This window comes from Furipterus horrens, unplaced genomic scaffold, assembly GCF_987537825.1.
Source record: "Furipterus horrens unplaced genomic scaffold, mFurHor1.1.pri manual_scaffold_5, whole genome shotgun sequence".
In the NCBI taxonomy this organism is placed as follows: Eukaryota; Metazoa; Chordata; class Mammalia; order Chiroptera; family Furipteridae; genus Furipterus; species Furipterus horrens.
Window position 1 is genome coordinate 24,133,353 of NW_028327175.1, and position 22,066 is coordinate 24,155,418.

At 40.7% G+C, this 22,066-nt stretch overlaps 1 protein-coding gene across 1 annotated transcript in view; it reads right to left on the bottom strand.

Annotated features, from left to right (window-relative positions):
• FBXL7 (F-box and leucine rich repeat protein 7) overlaps positions 1-17,618 on the bottom strand; it is a 357,358-nt gene extending 339,740 nt beyond the window's left edge. The window contains exon 1 of the mRNA XM_090278907.1: positions 17,305-17,618. Coding sequence (XP_090135033.1) covers positions 17,305-17,341 — 37 coding nt within the window. The 5' untranslated portion in view covers positions 17,342-17,618. The remainder of the gene's footprint in view (positions 1-17,304) is intronic.
• Positions 17,619-22,066: the final 4,448 nt, after the last annotated feature.

Genomic DNA, 22,066 nt, shown 5'->3' on the forward strand with positions numbered 1-22,066 from the left:
GGTGATGATGATGATAGGGCAGATGAGAAGGCAAACTAACTGTCTTGACTTCGGGAACCAACTCAGTGGAAACTCTCAGGTTGATCAGAAAGTTAAGGTGAGTCAGTGTGACACCAACCACCCAAGCCAGAGGGACGAGCCTTTCTAGACTTCTATCGCACTCATCCCTTCAGCCAATTAGTCACCAAGTCCTCTACCTTCCTTTCATCACTGAAACCCACATTCTTCTCCTGCTCTCACTCAGCTGCTCCCACCACACCCCACTGGTAGGATCTCAGTGGCGCTCAATTATTAGCACCCTCTTCTCCCATCCAACTGCAAAAAATTTGAGGAAATAGTAATGGAGGTCTGGCAGATAGAAAAGTGGCATATCTGTTTCTGGGATCTTTAGGTCAGAATTTGTGGCTTTAGGTCTACAGCCAAGTGGCTAATAGAACCCAAGTGTTGACAGCATCAGTTCAAAGCTGATCTTCTCATGGGCAGAAGAGCTTCACCCAGAGGGCAGCTTCCCCTCAAGAGGAAAATAGGAGACGTCTATTTGATTTCTCCCAAATTTACCAACTAGGGTAGTACTCCAGGCCAGGAGTAATATGAATGAGTAGAAAGAGTAATCCACACACGCCTCCCAGGATCTCTCCAAATCTCTCCGAGGCTGCCCTGCTCAGTACATGCTGCTGGCTCCTTCCTGACATCTACCCACCTACACATTGCTTTCATGACCATGTGACACTCCCTACCTCTCCAGGTGTGAGCTCAACTCAGATCATCTTATCCTCTCTCTTCACTTACCCACTGGCCCCTGCTTTTTTGTCTGACATTCTGTTTTTCCCTCTTACTCACCTTTCCAGACTCAATTCAAGGTCATCTCAGATGATCAGTCCCTATAAACATCCCCAGTGAAGTTCACCACAGCTAGGTTGGTGTCTCCCATCACATGCTTAGTTTGTCACCCATGGTTACTCTAGTACTTTATTATAATCCATCCATTAGACCCCTTAAGTCAAGAACAATTTCTTATATTTTTTAACCTTCCAATACTTAGTACAGATTCTGGTACATGAACACCTACAAATACTTATTGGATTAGAGAGACACAAGTAGCTAAATGCAAAGCAGGACATAAAAATTCCATACAAATAAAATGTCACAGTGGTTCAGAGGGAGAGAAGAGCAAACCCAAGTGAGAGAACCTGATATATTTCCTCAAAGTAAAAGGTTAAGCATTGTAAACAAAGCTGTATCTATGGGAAATCAGAGAAAATTTCATTTTGAGAAGTTCACACTGAATTGAACAAAACTTGATGGGTAAACATATGAAAAAAAATTCAAAAAAAAAAAGGCACCAATTTAGAAAAACAAAAGATATATTTAGAGGATATTGAGTTTCTCAATTTGGCCACATTTTAAATAACAGCATGAAAGAAAAATGGAGTAGGAATCTGGCTACAGCATTCACAAGACTCTGAGAACACAAATAAAATAAATTTCAACATAATTTACAGACAATGGGAATCAAAGAACATTTTCTGGAAGAGTAGCTGGTTAATTATGTCAAGGAAACTATATAAAATCTGGCTCCTTGTAGTGATGATAATAATCAACTAATAATTTGTTTTTCAATTACTTCCAAAATTTTCAGGAACATAATGACTGTGAGCTTATAATAGTTTGATAATCTCAGTGGAATAGTATTTGAGCGTCATAAAATGAGTAATAAACTATTTGGGATGATGATAAGACTACATAGTAATTTGTAGTCATTTTTCATTTTGCTTATGATTCTTTCAACTCATCCCTGCATGCTTCATCTATCTAATGACTCTGTACTTGCCCCTGGTCTATCCTGTAATCAGCGTTACCAATTTCTCAATTCTCTTAATAGCCAGTAAAACAAAAATGCTGATTTCAGGTGATAACAACTATAACCATATTTCCACTTCCCTATTTTTTCTTCCCTAGTTTATACCAACTATGGTGAGGTTCAGAAATCACTCTTCAAAGAATAATAGACAATCAACCAAACAGGACTGTGTAGGAATTATTGAGATGCCTGATTTCAGTGCTAGGGTTGAAGACATGGATCAGACAGATAAATGGTCCCTAGACCTACCTGCAGTTAATTCTGAGTTACAGCAGCTGAACAGCTCTGAACAAATTCCAAAATGGCTCTTCAAAAATGGCGCCAATAGCAGCAGCTGGGAACTGTAAGCTCCTCTGCCAACTAATTACGTGCTATTGGTCAAGTCACTTTAGCCTATTGGGCTTGATTTCCTAATCTATACAATGAAAAGAATAAACAATGTCCCCAGGCAGAAAACCAGTGCATGTCAATTAACTTCCAGCTGAAAACTCCCTTTTAAGGATAGCCAGGATTTCCAGGAGGGAGATGATTTTCCCAGCAGTGGCATCCTGTCCTTGACAGCTTCCGGAACAGCATCCTAGTGCAACTTCTCTGTTGTCTTATGTTGGGTTCCCCAGTAAACAGTCTCTGAGATTATCTAAAATGCAGGCAGTTTCTAAGGAAGTAACCTCAGGATCACACTTATGAAAGGCAAGGGAGAAGGCAGATTGGACGGAGACAACAGTTGGTCTAAGATGCATTTGTAATAAAGGACGCAGCCAATTCCACGGGGGTTCTGGACTAAAGACAGTCCTTCAGAGTGATCCCAAATTGTACTCCTGCCTCATCTAATGATTGGATGGGGGCTGCTTTCTGGCCTTGACTACTGGACTGTAAGTCATCCATGATATGTCTCTATGCAGCTGGGGGTACGAGGGAGTCATTTCTGGAGGGGCTAATTGGATAGAGAAGTAAAACAGCCACTGTATTCACCCCAAATCTTCTGAAAGCAAGAAAAGGAAAACAGAGTGAAGAAAAGAGAAATGGATTGAAAAGAAACAGCTGGACTGAGAAAATCAATTTTCATATCCTAAAACCCCACTATCTGTATGACCTTGGCAAAGCTGTTTCATTTCTTTATGCTTCAGCATTTTTCTCTGTAAGGAGATCTGAGGTTACTTTTACCACTCAGATATCCAGGCTTCTATTCCACAATTCATTCTTGGTCAGTGTCCAGAGCCATTCTGTTACCTACCTCAGGCTTACAGATATCACTAAGGACAAAAGAAAAACCCACACATATCAAAAATCTCCATTAGCATTTGAAATGTATCTTTGTTAAGTGTGATGACCAGCAGTAGCAGCAAATGCAGATCTACACACAACAGCGGACACACAGCAATCTCCGATTAAATTAGATTTGCAGGCAGCCGCTTGGGGATTTTGACATTAGAATGAATACAGTTATTCAGTCGGGTGTATCTTTATTAACCATGCTCCCCCTTGTGAGGCAATTTTCCTTATTGAAAGTAAAGCAACCCCAACCAACGCATTTAAAAATGAGACTTTCCTGTTCTTATTAGCCCATGTCAAAAAAAAAAAAAAAAAAGACTATTTGAAGCAAAACCAGGGGGAAGGAATTGGCTCCTTGTTGCACAGTTCATGTAGTTACTGCTTTAAAAGTGGAGCAAGACTCCCCAAGGAAATACTGTCTCTCAAAACAAGCTCACAGGATAATCAACAGGAGAGGTCTTTCAAGAGGGACAGAAAATAGGGAAAATTATTAAAATGTAATAAAAGAAGCAAAATGGATGCAAAATAAGATGGAAACATAGCTGTTCAGGACAGAAATGCCATGTCTTGAAATTTACTTTCATAGTAGTATGCATAACGTAGTCCAAGTAGGGTTTCATGAATCTTTCCAACTAGCACAGCAGCTTCTGATCGTTGAGATAAAAGATCCTAAACCAAAAACAAGCATAGGAATGTGGCCTATTTGTGTGAATTTACACTCTAGCACTTCAAAAAAAAAAAATGTCCACCAGACTCAGAGTGGAATCCCCACCAATGAGATATTATAATAGCTATAGATTTGAGCAGAACACACATTCATGTAAACAAACTAAAATCTACAGTTCCAAGTGGATGGCTATCATGTCATGGAACCATTACAAGTCCTTTTTTGTTCATAAAGTAGTCCCCTCTATCCTAAGTACCAGCTCAAAAAAAGTTCACGTGTTAGATCCTGCTTCTTTTACTTGATTCTTATGGTGACCCTTTGTCTGAAACTGTTCCTCTAACAGATACCAAATTACTAAAGAAACAAATGACACTTTAATTTTAAATATATTTCTTAAATTCCTTATAGGATGTGTATTTCTCACCATTTACAAAAATAGATGTGGGGAATAATGAACTTTGCTTAATTTATAGCAAAGGGTTAGTTAAATACACTGTCTTGTAAATTAAACATCCACACACCCTACAGCTCAATTATGTTTTTCTTTTCTGATTTTAGTAATGTGGGAAGTCAGAAACAGAAGCTTTACTAGAAGTCATTCTAAGCATACCAGACACATTTGATAATTTTTATATTTTACATAACAGAAAAAAAAACTGGAGATGTGATAAAGTAACTCAATATATGAATTTAAAGGGATATATAATCCTATGACCCTTTATCCCAGAAAGAGAACACAGAACCAAAGGAATGATTAACTTAAATATCAAAAATTTTAAATGTTTTCTAGATTAGTTATTTACATAAGTTGTCATATAAACCCAACTTCCAGTCAATTAAATAAATATTACTGAACAATATGATTTTCATTAAAAAATAAACAGCAGCAGTCTACTCTATACTAATCATTGAAAATAGTTAAGTTGACAATACTGTAAATCAGTGAAGCTGAAAAGTCTTCAGCAATGCTGAAAGTACATATTTTATTTTTCCTTTAATATACAAGTTAAACTATTTTCATCCATAAGAGGGTAGAACTGCAACATTAAAAATAACACTCCAAGTTAGAATATCCTCAGAAGAAAACATGTCCAAAGAAACATTTTCTTTAAGAGTAAAATGTCAAAGTCTAAAAAAAAGTTCACTAAAAACATGATAGGGTTTTCATAAGCTTTTTTTTAGACGAATAAAGATCATGACTTAAGATTCATCTTCATTTAATTGTTTAACTAAATACATATTGAGAACCTACTATGGAAACTGGGTTGTATTTATGTCAGGGTGAGGATGAGCAATGAATAAATACAAAGAAACAGAAAATAAAAAAATGAGAGATTAAAATACAAGATAGTGAATACAAAGTAAAGCAATGGAAGACTATTGACACTATTCTGGATGTGCCCCATTTCTCCCCTCTTTACCCTTCTCCACCCAGCCCCATCCCAGGCCTTCACCACATTGTTGTCTGTGTCCATGGGCTATGCTTATATGCTCATTGGCTAATCTTTTCCAGTGCCCCCCACTCCCCTCACCTCTGAGAACTGTCAGTCTGTTCCATGTACTCATGCCTCTGGTTTTAGTTTGTTCATTAAATTCCACATAATAGCAGCATTATTCACAATAGCCAAGATCTGAAAACAGCCCAAGTGCCTATCAGTAGATGAGTGGATAAAGGAGCTGTGGTACATTTATATAATGGAATACTACACAGCTGTAACCGCATGGATGAGCCTCAATGACTTTTGATATCAACTCATGCTAAAGTAGTGTGCCAGGACATAGACCCTTCTAAAGACCTCTAAGAAATGTGGCTACTCAACAGCAAAGGACACAAAAAGACTGAAAAGAATCAGGACTTCTGTGATGCTGAGGGTTCCAATTTTAGAGCTGATCCTCTGATCTTCCTGTCACTAAAATACTTTATCATTGCTAGCGGAGGTTTTCAGAGGACAGAAACACCTGCTCACTCAAAGTCCCAGCTGAGTTTATTGACCAGCAAGTGCACTCTAATGAACAATGTCATTTTGTTATGAACATTTACCTAACAATAATTCACTCTGCAGTCTCATAACACTTTTATCACTGTGCTCCTGCTGCCACACACCATGGTATAGTCCTGCAACCTGGGATGACCACTGCTTCAAGTAGAGATTCAAAAGCAATTAAAGAAAGTAAGCCTGCAGGCCCCCACTTTCATCCTGGGGTGTAAGCAACTTAAAATACTCAAGAATACCTGGTGATAATCATCTAGCCTGATTAGATTCTTGCTTTCTTATAGCACTAAAGAAGAGTGATGGTATCATGGGAAGTGTACTAAATTTAGAATCACAACAACCTCATACAATCTTCACTAGAAAATCAAGGCAAGTCATTTAATCTTCCAAGGCCTCAGTTTCCTCACCTTTAAACTGGAGAAAATGATGCACACCTTCCCCACAGTCCCTGTGATGATAATGAGATTAATTTATGAAATGCTTTATAGTTGCCCAAGAAATATCATGGACAAACCCATGAAGAAGTCTCCCAGGAACTGGCCAAAGTAAAGGGAAAATTCTCAAGAAGATATTGGAATAATTCCCCAGATTAATGGCTATCTCTAATCCATGGTTTTGAAACCAGAAGGAAATATAAAATAGAAATTATAAACTATTTACCAAAGAAAGAAAATGGGTGCACCTTTCTCTGCCCTCCATTAGGATTGGCTTGTGGGAAGGTACCAAGGCAACACCAGAACAAAGATAATTAAAAGTTCATGACCCTCTGGAGAATCGAGAGGAGAGCCTCTCAGCTCTACTTTGTGGTCTGTAGACTCTAAAGAATATGCTAATTATTTTATGCACTAAAGGTATTATAGACATTAGATAACCTGACAGAATGTTGCCTAATGAGCAGTTAATTTGTACTTGGGAGAACCAGGTATCAGGAGTTAAAAATGTCCTTCAAAGGATGTCATTTTGGTCACCTAATCCACAATGTTTGTTTGTTTGTTTGGCTACTTTTCCATCACTGCAAGTCTTTGAAGCAAACAAAACAAAACAAAGACTGGGGAGAAGTTTGGCTGCAACAGCAATGACAAGGTGGAGGGAGTCATGGGGCCAGTGGCGAGGGCACAGACTCTAGCACAGCCATGGCCAGGCTTCACTGGGCCACTCACTAGCTGTGTGCCCTGGGCAGGCCCTAGGCTGTCTCTATGGTTTCCTGATGACATCAACTTCCAGTTAAGATAGTGGCATAGGCAGACATAGCTCGCCTCATCATACAACATCAAAATTACAACTAAAATATAGAACAACCATCACTCAGAATCATCAGATCGAGTTGAATAGAAATCAGACAACTACAGAATTAAAGAAACCACATCCATCCAGACCGGTAGGAGGTGGAGACATGCAGAATAAGCTGGTTCCTCACCCACATGTGGTGGATAAAAATTTGGAAGGGATATCTCAGAAGCAAGGAGTCCAAGATCCACATCAGACCCACTAGTCCAGGGTTCCAGTGTCAGGAAGATAAGTCCCCACAACTTCTGGCTGTAAAAACCAGTGGGGATTCAGTCAATGGAAGAAATTGCTGGAACCCCAAGTAGTTCCTCTTAAAAACCCACATGGACTCACCTACTCAGACTCACTCCCTCTGAGCTCCATCACTGGGGTAGCAGCCTGAAAGGCACCAGTGGCATAAAGAGAGAAACTGAAGTATCTAGCACCAAGGCAAGCAGAGGCCATTGTCCCTTTCTAAACCCTTCCCCCACAAAGCCAGAAAGTTGGTGCCATATCTGAGACTCCATAAACCTGGCTAACATTGTTTGACCACCTTGAAGATCCCCAGAGACTCCACACCACCCCACTTAGGGGTCCACCCAAGCCGCTTTTCCATATGAATGGCTGGTCTTGGCTCATGCTTCACAACTTTCTAAATCCTCTCAAACAAGCAACAGTTGGCCTCAGTGAGCCCCAGGCCCAGAACTAGCAGCAGCCAGCCTAAATTCACAGCTTGGCTTTGCCTGGGAATCTCCAAGCCCAACACAAGTAGCAGCCACCTCATATTGCTTTATAGCTCAGGTAGGGTGGCCCTGGGAAAAACACAGGTCCCGGCTGACCTTGGCCTGCACCACCTGGGAAATCTCAGGGCCAGCACATCCAGTGGAGAACTATAGACCACATTAGAGTACCACCACCCTGCCACTGCAAAGCTTATCCTCCACAGAAGGTAGAGGTTGGTGGAAAGTGGTCACAGTCAATCTTTGTAACTAACTGGCCTGGTAAATCCTTTCCATTGATCTGCCAACATCAACCAAGGCTCTATTACAAGAAGAGGGTGTACGTACTCAGCCCACAGAATGGGTGCGCCTTGAGTACCCAGCTTGGGTGATAGGGGAGGCTCTGCCACTGGACCCTACAGGACACCTACTACATTAGGCCACACTACCAAGATATGGAGTTGAAGTAGCTATACCCAATACATAGAAACAAACACAGGGAGGCTGCCAAAGTGAGGAGACAAAGAAACACGGCCCAAATGAAAGAGCATATCAAAACTCCAGAAAAAGAGCTAAATGAAATGGAGATAAGCAGTCTGTCAGATGCAGAGTCCAAAACACTGGGTATAAAGATGCTCAAGGAACTTAGTGAAGACCTCAGCAGCATAAAAAAGATCCAGTCAGAAACAAAGGATTCACAAATTGAAGTAAAGAACAATTTATAGGGAAACAGCAATAGAGTGGATGGAAACAAGAATCAAATCAATGGTTTGGAACATAAGAAAGCAAAAAACAACCAATCAGAACAACAAGAAGAAAAAGAATCCAAAAAAAAATGAGGATAGTATAAGAGCCTGTGGGGCAACTTCAAGAGGTCCAACATTTGCATCATAGGGGTGCCATAAGGGGAAGAAAAAGAGAAAAATTAGAAATATAGTTGAAAAAATAATGAAAGAAAACTACCTTAATTTGACAAAGGAAATAGACATGGAAGTCCAGGAAGCACAGGGAGTCCCTAACAGTTTGGATCAAAGAGGACCACACCAAGACACATCATAATTAAAATGCCAAAGGTTAAAGATAAAGAGAGAATCTTAAAAGCAGCAAGAGAAAAGAAGTTAGTTGCTTACAGGGGAGTTCACATAAGACTGTCAGCTGATTTCTCAAAAGAAACTCTGCAAACAAGAATGAGATGACAAGAATTATTCAAAGTGATGAAAAGCAAGGACCTACAGCCAAGATTGCTATACCCAGCAAGGCTATTATTTAGAACTGAAGGGCAGATAAAGAGTTTTCCAGACAAGAAAAATTAAAGGAGTTCATCATCACCAAACCATTATTATATGAAATTTTAAAGGGACTTATTTAAGGAAAAGAAGATCAAAACTGTGGACAATAAAATGGCAAAAAAGTACATATCTATCAACAATTGAATCATAAAAAAAAATTAAACAAGAAAAACAGAAACAGAATCATGCATACAAAGAATGTTTTGATGGTTGCCAGATGGGAGAGGGGTATAAGAGAATGGGTGAAGAACTGAGGGGATTAAGAAGTACAAATAGGTAGTTACAGAATAGCCATGGGGATGTGAAGTACAGTATTGAAAATGGAGTAGCCATAGTACTTATATGCATGACCCATGGACATGAACACTGGTAAGGAGATTGCCTGAGGGAATGCGAGGTGCTGGGTAAGGAGGGCAAATGGGAAAAAAACAGGACAACTGTAATAGCATAATCAATAAAATACAATTAATAAAAAAAGAAAGAAAAGTAATAATAAATGGGATCATCACAGCCTATTTCCCTGGCTGCCATGAACCACAAATGTGTGTAATGTGCTCAGGGAGGAAATGACACCTGGTAAGCAGTAACTGTTAACTTCTATTATTTAAATGATCAAAAATGTGATTAATTTGGCAATAGCCATACCGACCAAATATCTGTTATTAATTCTTTTTGTTCTGAGAGCTAAGATAATTTTAAGAAAAAAGAGGTGGGTACAACACTGAGGCAGTTCTTTACATTTGAAGGCAGTCAATGCCCTAATTCCCATCTGCTGGATTAGTTCCTTTCTTCCCTCTCCTTGTCCTATTCTTCCTGCCACTCCATCCTTCTTCTTCTTCCTGAGATCGGAGCTCCCTCTGACAGTTGGAACCGGTAAGACTTGGCCTGTCTTTGATTGAACTCAGATGCCCCCGCAATTTGACTCAAGTTCTCTACTGGGTCAAGAGGTTCTACTGCACCTTTAAGTACCCTTTTCCTGACTTCACCTTGCCAAAAAGTGGGCTCCTTGCAGCCAGAAGGTCAATCCATAAGCATAAGAAAAGTTCCTAACATTTTTCTCCAGAAATTTTGATTCTCTTTTCACTGCTACATCTACTTGGGGAGGGAGGTGGGGGAATGCGGCAAAGGAATTTACCACAGAGAGCGTAGAAAACAAAAAATATATATGTTTTAATAAGATTTCTACACATAGGTCAGGGCTTCTAAGGTTATACATTCATACAATGCTAACAACTGTTTTTCATTTCATTAGTGGTTTAGAATTTAAATAGGAATTGATAGAATGAGCACACCTAATGCACAGGCTAGTAATGGTTTACAGACAGCCTCCACCTCTTCAATCATGGCACAGGGAAAATGTTGACCATGTGTTTATATTCCATTAGCAAGGAAAACTTAGAGATGGTTATTGATTATGCATGTCCGAAGTCTGAAAACTATAGTCTTGGGGGTATTAACTAGCATATTTTGAAAGTGTTTGCCCATAGGCTTCCTTGGTGCAGTGTTGCAAGTGTGGGAAGAAGCCAGACTGGTCAAGTATTCCTGCCCCTCCTCTGAGGCTTTCCAGGGTTTTCACTTACGGAACCCATACAAATTGTGTCCCATGGAATAAACCACATGAAAAACAGAACATGAAGATTTGAGGGAACAATTAGAGAAAGTCTCTTAACAAAATGTGTAGTTTTCCCCAAAGGTATAAGCTCCTCCTCCTGCAATTTACCTGCTTTGGTGTGATTGTTGTGTTAGAACACATGTGCAAACTTTAGGTATTCTGGGAATTGCAGACACCGTCCAGTGCTATCATTATTTAGAGTAGCTCTATTCTTAAATACACTTTCCCCTTATCCCTTACAGCCACACTTACAACATTGAAGAAGTGGGCTCCTCCTGTGAGTGAGCACTGATCATCTTGTTCTGAAATCACTGGCCTCCCTACCTGGCTTCTCAGTTAGACACTAAACTTTTAGAGCAAGTCTTACTCTACCTAGATATTGAATGCAGTGAGCAAATGGAAGAAGTCTAAACTTCTATAACCAGAACAAAAAAATATAGCTACATTCTGAGAAAGTTCAGCTGATTTGGACTTTATTACCACGTGCTGCTCTAGCTCACTCAGTGCTGAACAAAAGTGTGTCACTCTTTGTGGTTCTAGTCAATTTGTAGCTTCTGTTCAAATCACTAACCAGTAATACCAATTAAAAGTCTTATATACAAATTTGAAACATTTATTCAAGACATGAAACATAAGCACAATTAAGGGTCTTGCTTCTAATTTTGTAGAGCTACTTGTTTTGAGGCAGTAATAAAAGTAACAGTAACACTATAGGTAGAGTCTTGTATCCATTACTGCACTGAAAATAGAAGTCATTTATCAAACCCATTTTTTGGTGCAGGAGGTTATGTCTTGCAGAAAGCAGGGAAAAAGAAAATAAAGTCAGTAGATTTTCCAGTTAATACCTAAATTATCTAGAAAGATATAAATATATAGAGAGAAAGGGGAGAATGAATTAACCTAAAGAAAGTGTGTTAAGGGAACACCTTTAACAATTAAAATGCTAGAAATGTATCTGAGGGAGAATGGAACAATACCACATTATCAAACACACCATAGTCACACATGACAGAAACTTTGCAAGAAAGCTTGGTGTGGGGTTCTATGGTAGGAGCCCTACTCAATGTAGAAATCTCTGGCACAAGATCCTTTACTGTGATCACTGCCTTCCCACGTAGGAGGGGGAATCACTGCCCTATTAGGTAGTTTATCTCTGATGGGGACAGCTCTCATCATTAGCCCTTCCTCAGACAGCCAAATCTACCTTCTAGTAACTGACATTGGTCTTTGCTCAGCACTCTGACATTTAATTTGCATCATGACAGCTCATTAAGTATTATTTTTAATCTCTTGAGTTTATAAATTCCACTTAATCCCTTCCTCATGAGTCAGAGAATTTATTCACTGTAGATTTTATTCAAAATGTGATCATTTATTTCAATACATCCCCAATACCATCTTAAGATGCATGATATCTCAGAAGTTCCACCAGTCAAACAGCCAAGCAAAGTTGTTTAAGCAGCTTTAAAGACACTAACAGGTAAGGGCAAAGGTGATCATCAATTACTCAAAATCAAGCCTGAGTTAACTCTGTTTCAAAGAGCGGAAGGAGTTAAGATAAAGTTTTTGTGAGTCAATTCCCAATGGGAAAGAAAAGTTTCCTCTCTTTTCTTTCTCTTATTTTAAACATGCAAAAGGATTCCTCAAATCTCTGAAAATACCTTCTCATCGTCAGACCAAAGATGGTATTGTTAGCTGCACTAATGCTTTGATTTGAACAGAACAGTAGAGTCAGTACTGCTTATCTTCTGATTTTCATCAGAATAAAATTATTTATTGAGGTCAAGGGACAAAGACTACTTCTAAGAATCACAGAGACCTTTGGAGGTATCTTTACATACTCAATAAATCAAGCCACATCTACCCATTACAGCAAGAAGAGCATGTCCTAGGTTCCCTGTTCCCTCCTCCCAAAAGCAGTCACAAAATATTTCTTACAATTGGATAAAATATATTTGCAAAAACTCAAGGCAAATACACAGTGATCAGACTGAATTTGTCCCATCGCAGCTGACTATAGGAGACTGATGATGCTACCCTTGCATAAAATGATGATTTATGCCCTCCAGCATAAAGAATATTCACCATAGTATAGCACAGTGGTTCAAAGTAACAGTCACCATGCTCCCTGGATCTTAATGGTCAGTCCTTCACATCCATCAAGTCTTAGTCTACATGCCAAGTATTCAATAAGGCCCACGGTGACCAATGTAATTAAAATCACAAAACCCTTTTCCTCCCAACTCCCAATAATCTTTTTTGTTTATTTATTTGTTTGTTTGTTTGTTTGTTTTTAGAGAGAGGAGAAAGGAGAAAGAGAGGGAGAGAAACATCACTGTGTGGTTGCCTCTCATTCGTGCCCTCAACTGGGGACCTGACATGCAACCTAGTCATGTGCCCTGACTGGGAATTGAACCAGCGACACTTGGCTCACAGGCCAATGCTGAATACACTGAGCCACAGCAGCCAGGGCCCAATAATCTTAACTTGACAATTCTCTATATTCAGAAAATGTAGCCACTTGGAATGTATCACATGGTTTACAGAAATATTGTGTGTGTGTGCATGTGTACACATGTTAATCATTTTATTTCCCCTCTCTACATACACACACACACACACACACACACAAAGATAAGATTGATGAGTACAGGGTCTTTATCTGTTTATGAATGTATCCCAAGAATCCAGAAGAATTCCCGGCACATCGTAGGAAATAAATCAACATGTATTAGTTGAATGAATGAATAAAGGACTCTGGGCTTAGACTGACTTGGCTCTCAGTCCCAGTTCCACCTATGTTTAGCTGTAGGACCCTGGGAAATGACCATCCTCTCTGCAGCTGTGTTTCCCCCATCTGTAAAATGGGGACCTTAGGAGTGCCTGTCCCATAAGATCCTCGTGCAGATTACGTGAGTCAGTGCATGTCAAAAGCTTAGAATCATGCTTGGACATAGTAAGCTTTTATAAATGCTAGCTTCCATCATTATTATTATTTCAAGATATGTTCCCAAGGTGGTGATAGATTTGTGATGATTTATGCACTCAGGCAATTGGCTCTCATCATATCTGACATGACAGATCTGAGATTGTGAAAAAGGACCCAAGGCTCTTGATAAGGCAGCAGAGCTACCAAGGGTCAAACCCCATCACTGTGGCCTCATCAGCTGCAATTCAATAACGCAAGGGATTTTGCAAAGGAACCGTTAACAGTGTATTACTGTCTCAGACCTGCTGGAGTAGAATAAACATAACAATGAAATGAATGAGAAAGTGAGGGTAAGGCTCAGAAACCTTAAAAGGCAGGGAAGGCAGCTCCTCTCTTCCTACTTGAACAGAGAAATTTGTTTATTTGGCTTAACGGGGGCTGAAACTCACATTTTATGAAAGAAGATAAAGAAAAAAACAAAACAAAACAAAACAAAACAGCCTTCTGTTAAAAAATTTAGCAGAACATACCCTAGAAAGCTAATGATCAGGAATGTTAAAGTAACTAAGTAACTTCTTCCTGGAGCACAATCCTAGTTTGCCTAAAAGTTGCAAATTAAATCGTTAACCTAAATTTTCACTAAGTATTTAGGAAAAACAAAACACTTTGGAAACACTTACTATTGACTTACAGGGAGAAAAGCAGGGGTTTCAGAACATTAAGTTAGGAGAGGAGGTGAAAATGAATGAGGAAGATAGATATGAGGGATAAAGAGCAAGAGGGGCATTTACTGATTTCAGGGTGATCGATCTTCACTTCCCTATTAATAATAACATGTCTCCCCACAAGGCTAAGCTCCCCCCTTAAATTGTCCCTTAAGAGCAAAAAATGAATGACTACATGCTCAAGGATTAGATCATGACAAGTCAGCCCAAAAAGGAATTTCTCTCCTCGCTCTAGAGAAGACCCCAAGATTTCAGGGAATTGAGCAAGGTCACAGTAGCTACATTGAGGCTGGAATCAAATTTCCAGACTCCCAAGTCAATGATCTGGGCTTGATATACATGAACTTCCCCAAACTCCAATGTGCACATGATAAATGGTTCAGTAGTTTCAGCAGGGACCCAAGATTCTGCACTTCTGACAAGGTCCCAGGTGGCGCTGAGGCACTGGATTACACTAAGTAGCAAGTCTCTGCCCCATTTCACCTGCTAAGGTAAGTCTAGTAATAAATTTTGTCACTGTTGTCTCAATAAAAAACGTGTTTTCCAGGAGCAAGAGAAAGTAGATTACATATGAAATGCTGAAATTTTAAACATTTTAATAATGTAACACTATTAGTAAAATTTAAGGGGGGGGGGTTCACATTTACATGATGGTGTCAACTGTAGAATATAATTAAATTGCAAATTTTTAATGTTAAGCCATCTCACTGCATTCTATGGATATGCATTTATTGATAATTTCCTCTCTATATTTGAAATATGCCATGCCTAAATTGCACTATATTTACTAAAACTGTCTTAATTCTGTCTCCTGTGATAATAGAGCTACTCTGTCTAAGGGTTGCTTTCACATGCTTTGAGATTTGACATTTTTAAAGAGATGGCACTGGCAGACACAGCCAATGCCAACAGGCATATCAGCATAGATTTTATCTTCCTTTAACACAGTGTAACAAAAGTGACCATACCCGCTTACATGCGTCCTAACCTTATTTAGGAGAGACTCGGTGTAACCAGAGGAGAAAAGATTTGCCTAAATTCTTATCACTTCTGTTTCTCTATTTTCACCTCATCTCTCAGAGGAGTCCCCACTCTTCTTTGAAGAGAGTTGATGCAAACTAAGCACAATATGTCCTCTTTAGCCAAAACTCTGCTACTCTCCACAACCTTCCTATTGGTCCCCTTGAATCAGCTGAGCCCAAGAGTTTTTTTTCTATAAAACGTCCACAGTGTATCTAAATCTGATCGCAGTAAAATTTCACTTCAGCTGAAGTGAAAATGCAGAGGTAGCATTTACGGATAACAGCTGGAGAACATTAGTTCCCTGTCTCTCCTTTTCTCTCCCAAGGGTTGAAAACTCCACTGTTCAGACAGGAAGTCGTCATACACCACACACTGTACAATATGAGAACGCTGGGATATAAGAACAAGTTGCAGAGGATTAAGGGGAGTGTGCAGGGGGTTTGCTCAGGAACACAAAGCAGCAACTCTGCGTACCTCTTAGGTTATCCTTTTCCCCCACGGTATGATGTATGCACACCCAGAATTGTCAAGCACACAGTTCACTCCCTGAAAGCTTTTTAATAACTCAGAGTAAGAAGGTTTACTCTTCCATTTTTTGACAAATTTTTAAAACATGAACTCCAAGAAGTTTGGGGGAGTGGCTCAGATTCTCCAATAATCTTTTTTTTTTTTTTTTTTTTTGCATACTTCCACATTTGCTATCTAAAAAAGGCAACCTTTTAGCTTTTCAAAAATGAAAATTGTCACACACACAAAAACCTCTCTCACAAAACTGCCCAGAATAAGAAAACACATGTATCTCACATACATGTGGAATTCAAAATATGATGATTTGGGAGAGGATGATTTAAACAAAAAGGTTCTTGTGGACATCGGTTTTTTAGGGTCGGTTTCTGCTGTAATTTCACAAAGCTGCTGAGAATGAACACAGCCGCAAACAAGGGGATAGGCATCCACATTCTCTGGCCACAGCTCCAAGTTTTGAGTAGGATGATAGGAGTTTCCCAAACACCGCATGCTGAATAGCCATTCTGCATTCCTGCCCGTCTGCAGGCGCTGGACCCGGTTTGTAACCGCCCGTCCTCTGGGGGCCGGCTGTTAAAACCGACCCTGTCTCTTCCACGCCCCTCCGGGCAAGTTCACGAGAAACCAACCTTCCTAACTTTAGAACTACGAAAATGCCTTTGCCATATGCATATCAGGGGCTTGCTGTTAATCAAAGGGGTGACAACACTACGGTTTTATGCAAAGAGAGAGAGGAGGGGCGAGGGGGAAGCCAACCCACACATCCATCATCCTTTTAGGAGGAGGTGGAGTTTAAAGTTTCTCCAACTTCCAAGTTCCCACTTGACAGGCAATATTTCTGTGCAATTTCCAGCCCCATGGAACAGATGGTCCTTTGCCCGTCTTGAGCCCCGAGAGAGCCCAGACAAAGCCCCCGACCACTGCTCGCCTCACGGGGCCCCTAGGTGGTCAGTTTCACGAAGCTGTCAGCCCAGGGGCAGTGAGCCGAGAGAATGGAAACTTAACTACTTCTTCCAGTTTTTCCTGCTACAGGGGAGCACAGGGGACTGGAGCACAAAGGCATGAGAAAGTTTTCACTGGGTTATTTTTGCAAAACGTCTTCCACCATCTGCCAAACCATCATCCTGAAACCCAGATGCCCAGGGTGGGAAAGTTGAGGCACATGCTTTCAGAAACATCGCAGCAATGCAACTTGAGCCGTCTCAAAGACAACCAGGGAAGTTGCTTAAAGGGACCCGCACGGTGGGAAAGCATCCTCGGGACGCCTGAGCACTCTGGGCCAAAGGGAAAGGTGACGGCCCGGACAAGTGCCAAATGGGTGTGCGCCACCGCAGCGAGCAAGAACCTTCCTTCCCAGACCGGAGGGAGAAGGGAAGGGAGGGGGGCGCGATCCGGGAGTGTGAGGATGGGCGGCCCACTCACCCTCACTGCCGTACTGTTTGCCATTGTTCGCGCCCATCCTGTCGCCGTCATGCCAGCCGTCTCCTGGGACACTCCATAGCTGGGGCGCACCACTGCGCGCTCCGCCCGAGGAAAGCCCGCCCGACGGGACCGTTAGCTTTGCATACCCCACGATCGAGGGCCGACGTCCAGCCGGGAGTGTCCCTTGCACTCCGGTGGGAGGGGCGCTCAGTTGCCTCCTGGCACCCCCGATGGCTCTAGGTGGGGTTGGGGACAGCCACCGCTCTCAGAATCCGAGTTCACGGCCGGCGGGCGCAGCGCCGCGGACAGCCCGCGCCCCGGGGCCGCCCAGAGGCTCGCCGCGCCGCCGCCGCCGGGTCCCCATCCGCCTGCCCCGATCCCCCTGCGGTGCGCGCTGAGCCGTGCGTGTGGCCGGGGCTCCCGGGTTCGGCCACCTTCTCCCGGGGCCCTTGCGCGCCCGCTGCTTCCCCGGGGATGGGCGCGGCGGCCACTTGTTGCGGGAGTCCGGACCGAGCAGAGACTCGCGGCCCAGCGCAGCTTGCCCGCGGGCCGGACTTTTGTTAGCGCCAGGCGCCTCCTCTCGCCTCCCAGCGTCAATCACAGCTGGAGCCCCGGGGAGGAAGGCCGGCCCCGAGATGCGCGGCCTTTTAAAGGAGCAGTGCTCCTTTTCGGGGTTCTGGCTCCCGGCCCCAGTCTCCGCGCAGGCCCTCGCGCCACCCGCGAACCACTCTGAGCGAAGGAACGTGCTCTTGGCTGCATTTTACTATTGTTCTTTTACGGGCTTGGCCCCCAATTTGTAAGATGAGCTTCCAGGCGTCGTTTGAAATCCCTTGGCTTTGCCTGCAAATATGGCCTAGTTTAGGTATGGGGGCTTTTAAAATAAACATGCCTAAGAGGTCTCATTGTGTCTGGGAATTTCAGGTATATATGTTGGCATTCTCCTGTGGTCCCACGTGTGGGGACTGAGGGGGAGAATAAAGGAGAGAGAGAGGGAAAACTTGAGGGGAACTTAGCAGGGAGTCTCTGGAGACATTCCCCGCCCTGGTGCGGGAGGTTTCCTGGCTCAGAACTTTTAAGAGCTTCCCAGCCAGGAAGTGTATTTTCTCCCTGGTTGTATGATTTTTTCCTTGTGGTTGATGTACCTTTTGTTTAATACATTACTACCTCTTTTGGAGATTTATATGGTACTTCTAGAGCCTTAAAATGGCCCTTTGGTGTTCCCTCCGTTAAATGTAAAAAGAAAACTCTTCTTAATGTTTTATTTCCTTTCCATGTAAATACCTAGAATTTTCTAACATTGCATCTTAGTAAAGACGTTCCCAGTGCAAATTTCTTTGTACTAAGGCAAGCACATAGCAATTTCTCCTTACAGATGTTAGATGTTTTGAATTAAATATATATAATGATACTTACATGTGTATAATATATTAGCATATATGATAACTGCATGGATAACCAGGATTTTCGTAATTACTTGTTTCTTAAAACACTTGCAATCATATGCAGAGAGTGTTAGTGATTTTACTTCCTACAAATTTTATTTGGGTAACTTCCTTCATTTGGTACAAGTTTCTTTCTTAACAGTAAGATGAAACATCATGTATCAAATTTTTTAAATCTAGATTTCTTGTGCAGGTGAGGTCATGTATTGAAAGAAAAAATCATAAATTTATCTATTTTCAAGGACAGCATTAAATAGTTTTGTTTTGCACTGTCCCAATACAAAGAAATGAAGGACTGGATTGTAATTTATCTTTACATATGTAGAATCTAGTTCACTGCCTGGCCAACAATATGTGCTTCCCATATCTGTTGAGTTAAATTAAAATCTTGTGGTATGGGCCCTAAATAGGGGACACGGATGTCAAAAATTGGGAGAGTTAAATGAGTTTTCGGAGATTCCACCTAAAAACATAAACCCAATCTAGAAATGAGCCAATGTCTGCATTATCTTCATCCAAAGTGGGTTTCTGCTCACCTGATCCTTGTGATTTTCCATCACTGTTTAAGGAGGCTTACTTAGTTGAAGAGCACCACTCCGTAAAGTAGTGGACAATGGAGCTCACCTCAACATTTGGTGTAGTGTAGACAACTTGTTGTTTGTATGTTATTTCCCTGATGCTTTCAGTTGGAGGCCTACAAATCAGGAAACTGCAGAAAGAAATAGGCTCAAAGTGTTTAAATAACTACGTTAGTGCCCGATGGACTCAGGTTCTCAGATCCTCTCCTCCCAACTCTGCCACCTCGCTTGACCTGGCCATCATTCATCTTGGGGTCACTGTTTCCTTTTGTTGGGGGGGGTAGGGGATGACCACCTTCTGGGGTCTCTAATATCAAAGCAAATTTAATGGTGAAAAGTAAATTGTAGTGAGTAACTACATTTATCTCCTTTAAAATTAGTCTGTAGTGTGTAAATAGGGTGAAGGGGGTGAGGACATCTGTAATGGCGTCAACAATAAAAATAAAGTTTAAAATTTTTTTAAATAAAATCTGTAAATATTTTTAAGGCTCCATTGCCTGCCATAGAAGGAGATAATGACAAATTAGTTTAAGAAATTCCAAAATAGAAGAAAGAATCTTCACTTAAAAATTCCTTCCGATTATAAAATATAAATACATGTTGTCATGGTCACTGTGAACACGTGGGTGAAAAGCATGGTTAAGCAAAAAGAACGAAAAGCACTATTCCTTTTTTAAAATAAACCTGTATTGATTTTTTAATTTTAATATTAAGAAATAGATGATTTTAACTAATTAAATTCCAATCTCTTTACCCAGGTTCCAAACCTAACCCTTCAACTTTCAATACAGATTTGCAAGCTTCTTGAGAAAAGTATGATGTATTTTTCACCAATGTGTTCCCAATATCTAGCACAATTCCTAACACAGTTGTCACTCAATAAATACTTGAAGAATGAATGAATATTGAACAAAGGGACAGAATGATTTGAATGTTATTCCACTTCCTCTTTCTGTCCCTTGTAAAAAGCTGCAATCCTGAAGAGACTGAAACTTAGTAAACTTTCTAAGTTACCCAGAAACTGAATAATAATGTATTAAGCAATTGCTGTTTTTCTCCACCCAGTTTTTCCTCCTTCTGCTGAGGGTACCAGTTCCTGTCTCTGAGAAATTGTTTCACCCAAACTCTAACTCTGGGCTTCCTGTAGGAGCTTGTTAGTTGTGGCCATTGTGGTCAGCATCCCAGGCAAGTGAGAGCCTATGATCAGCCTGATGCAATTACAAACCCACCTGCCCTGGCAATAAGAAAGTAAGTTTCTCTGCCCCTCCTTGCTAGGCTAGCATCGGAGGAGGCCTAGTTAAGAGGCAAGACTTTAACTATTGGGTTGCCAAAAAAATCTGCTTCATTTTTTCCATAAAATAAAATACACATTTTTCATTTTCACCAATCACTTTATTGATTTGGATATTTTGAGTATGTCAGCTATCTCCCGGATTGTATAACATTGATTGTTCTCAATTAATGTCTCAATTTGATCGCTATTAACTTCAGTTGGTCTTCCCAACCATGGAGCATCATCCAGTGAGAAATTTCTATCATGAAACTTCGCAAACCACTTTTGACGCATTCAATCAGTCATAGCACCTTCTCCATACACTACTCAAATCTCTTTTTGCATTCTAGTTGCAGTTTTACCTTTCTTGAAATAATGAAGTATAATGTACCAAAAATGTTGTTTATTTCTTCCATCTTCAGTATTAAAGTGGCTATACAAAAATGTATCAATTTTGGCAATTTTTTTTTAATGTGTGCTGATATGACAGCTGTCCCAATACAATCTAACAAAATTGTTTCAGGTGAAGCTAAAGACAACTCAGCACTACTAGAGCCATCTTACGGAAAAAAACAAATGACCTGTTTGGCCAACCTAATATCATTCAGGATCATAGAGCCATCCACATAGGAGGATCATAGGGCCTCCACAGTGACAGTGGAGGCCAAGTGGGGAACCATCAGTAAGGTGGATCCTATCACCTCTGGTGTCAACAGACATAAAGTGGAGAACCTGGGCTTTAACATAGCAGTTATAAGTTGGCATAATTAAAGTACATGCTTTAAATTATATTATGTCTCATACATAATACAATATGAAAATGTTTAGGTTTCAATAAAATAAAAACCACTCACCATAGCAAGAATCAGGAGGATTTCACTCAATGAGAAAAAAACAGTTAACAGATGCCAACACCAGGATGGCCAAGATGACAGGGATTTTAGAATCATCAAAGATTTCAAAGCAGCCATGGGGGAGGGGAGTGCTTCAACAAACAATTACAAAAGTGCTTTTACTAATAATGTCTAAAAAATAGAAAGCCTCAGCAAAGAAAAAAATATAAAAAAGAACCAAATGGGAATTCAGCACTGAAAATTACAATAACTGAAATAGAAAAGCTCAGTGGATGGACTGAACAATGGATGAAAGAGACAGAGGAGAGAATCAGTGGGTTGGAAAATAGAACAATAGACATTACCCAATCTGAATAACAAGGAGGAGATAGACTGAAGAAAATGACAGAGCCTTGGAGACAGGTGGGACTATAATAAAAGATTTAACATTTGTGTCACCCAACTCCCTGAAGGAGACAAGAAAGAGGGAAGAGCTAAAAACAAAAACAAAAGAAAAAACACTTGAATAAGTAATGGCTAAAAATGTCTCAAATTCTGAAAATGACAAAATGATAGAAATGGAGAACAGAATCATGGTTGCATATGTTAAGGTGAGTTCCAGATGGAAGTGAGTGT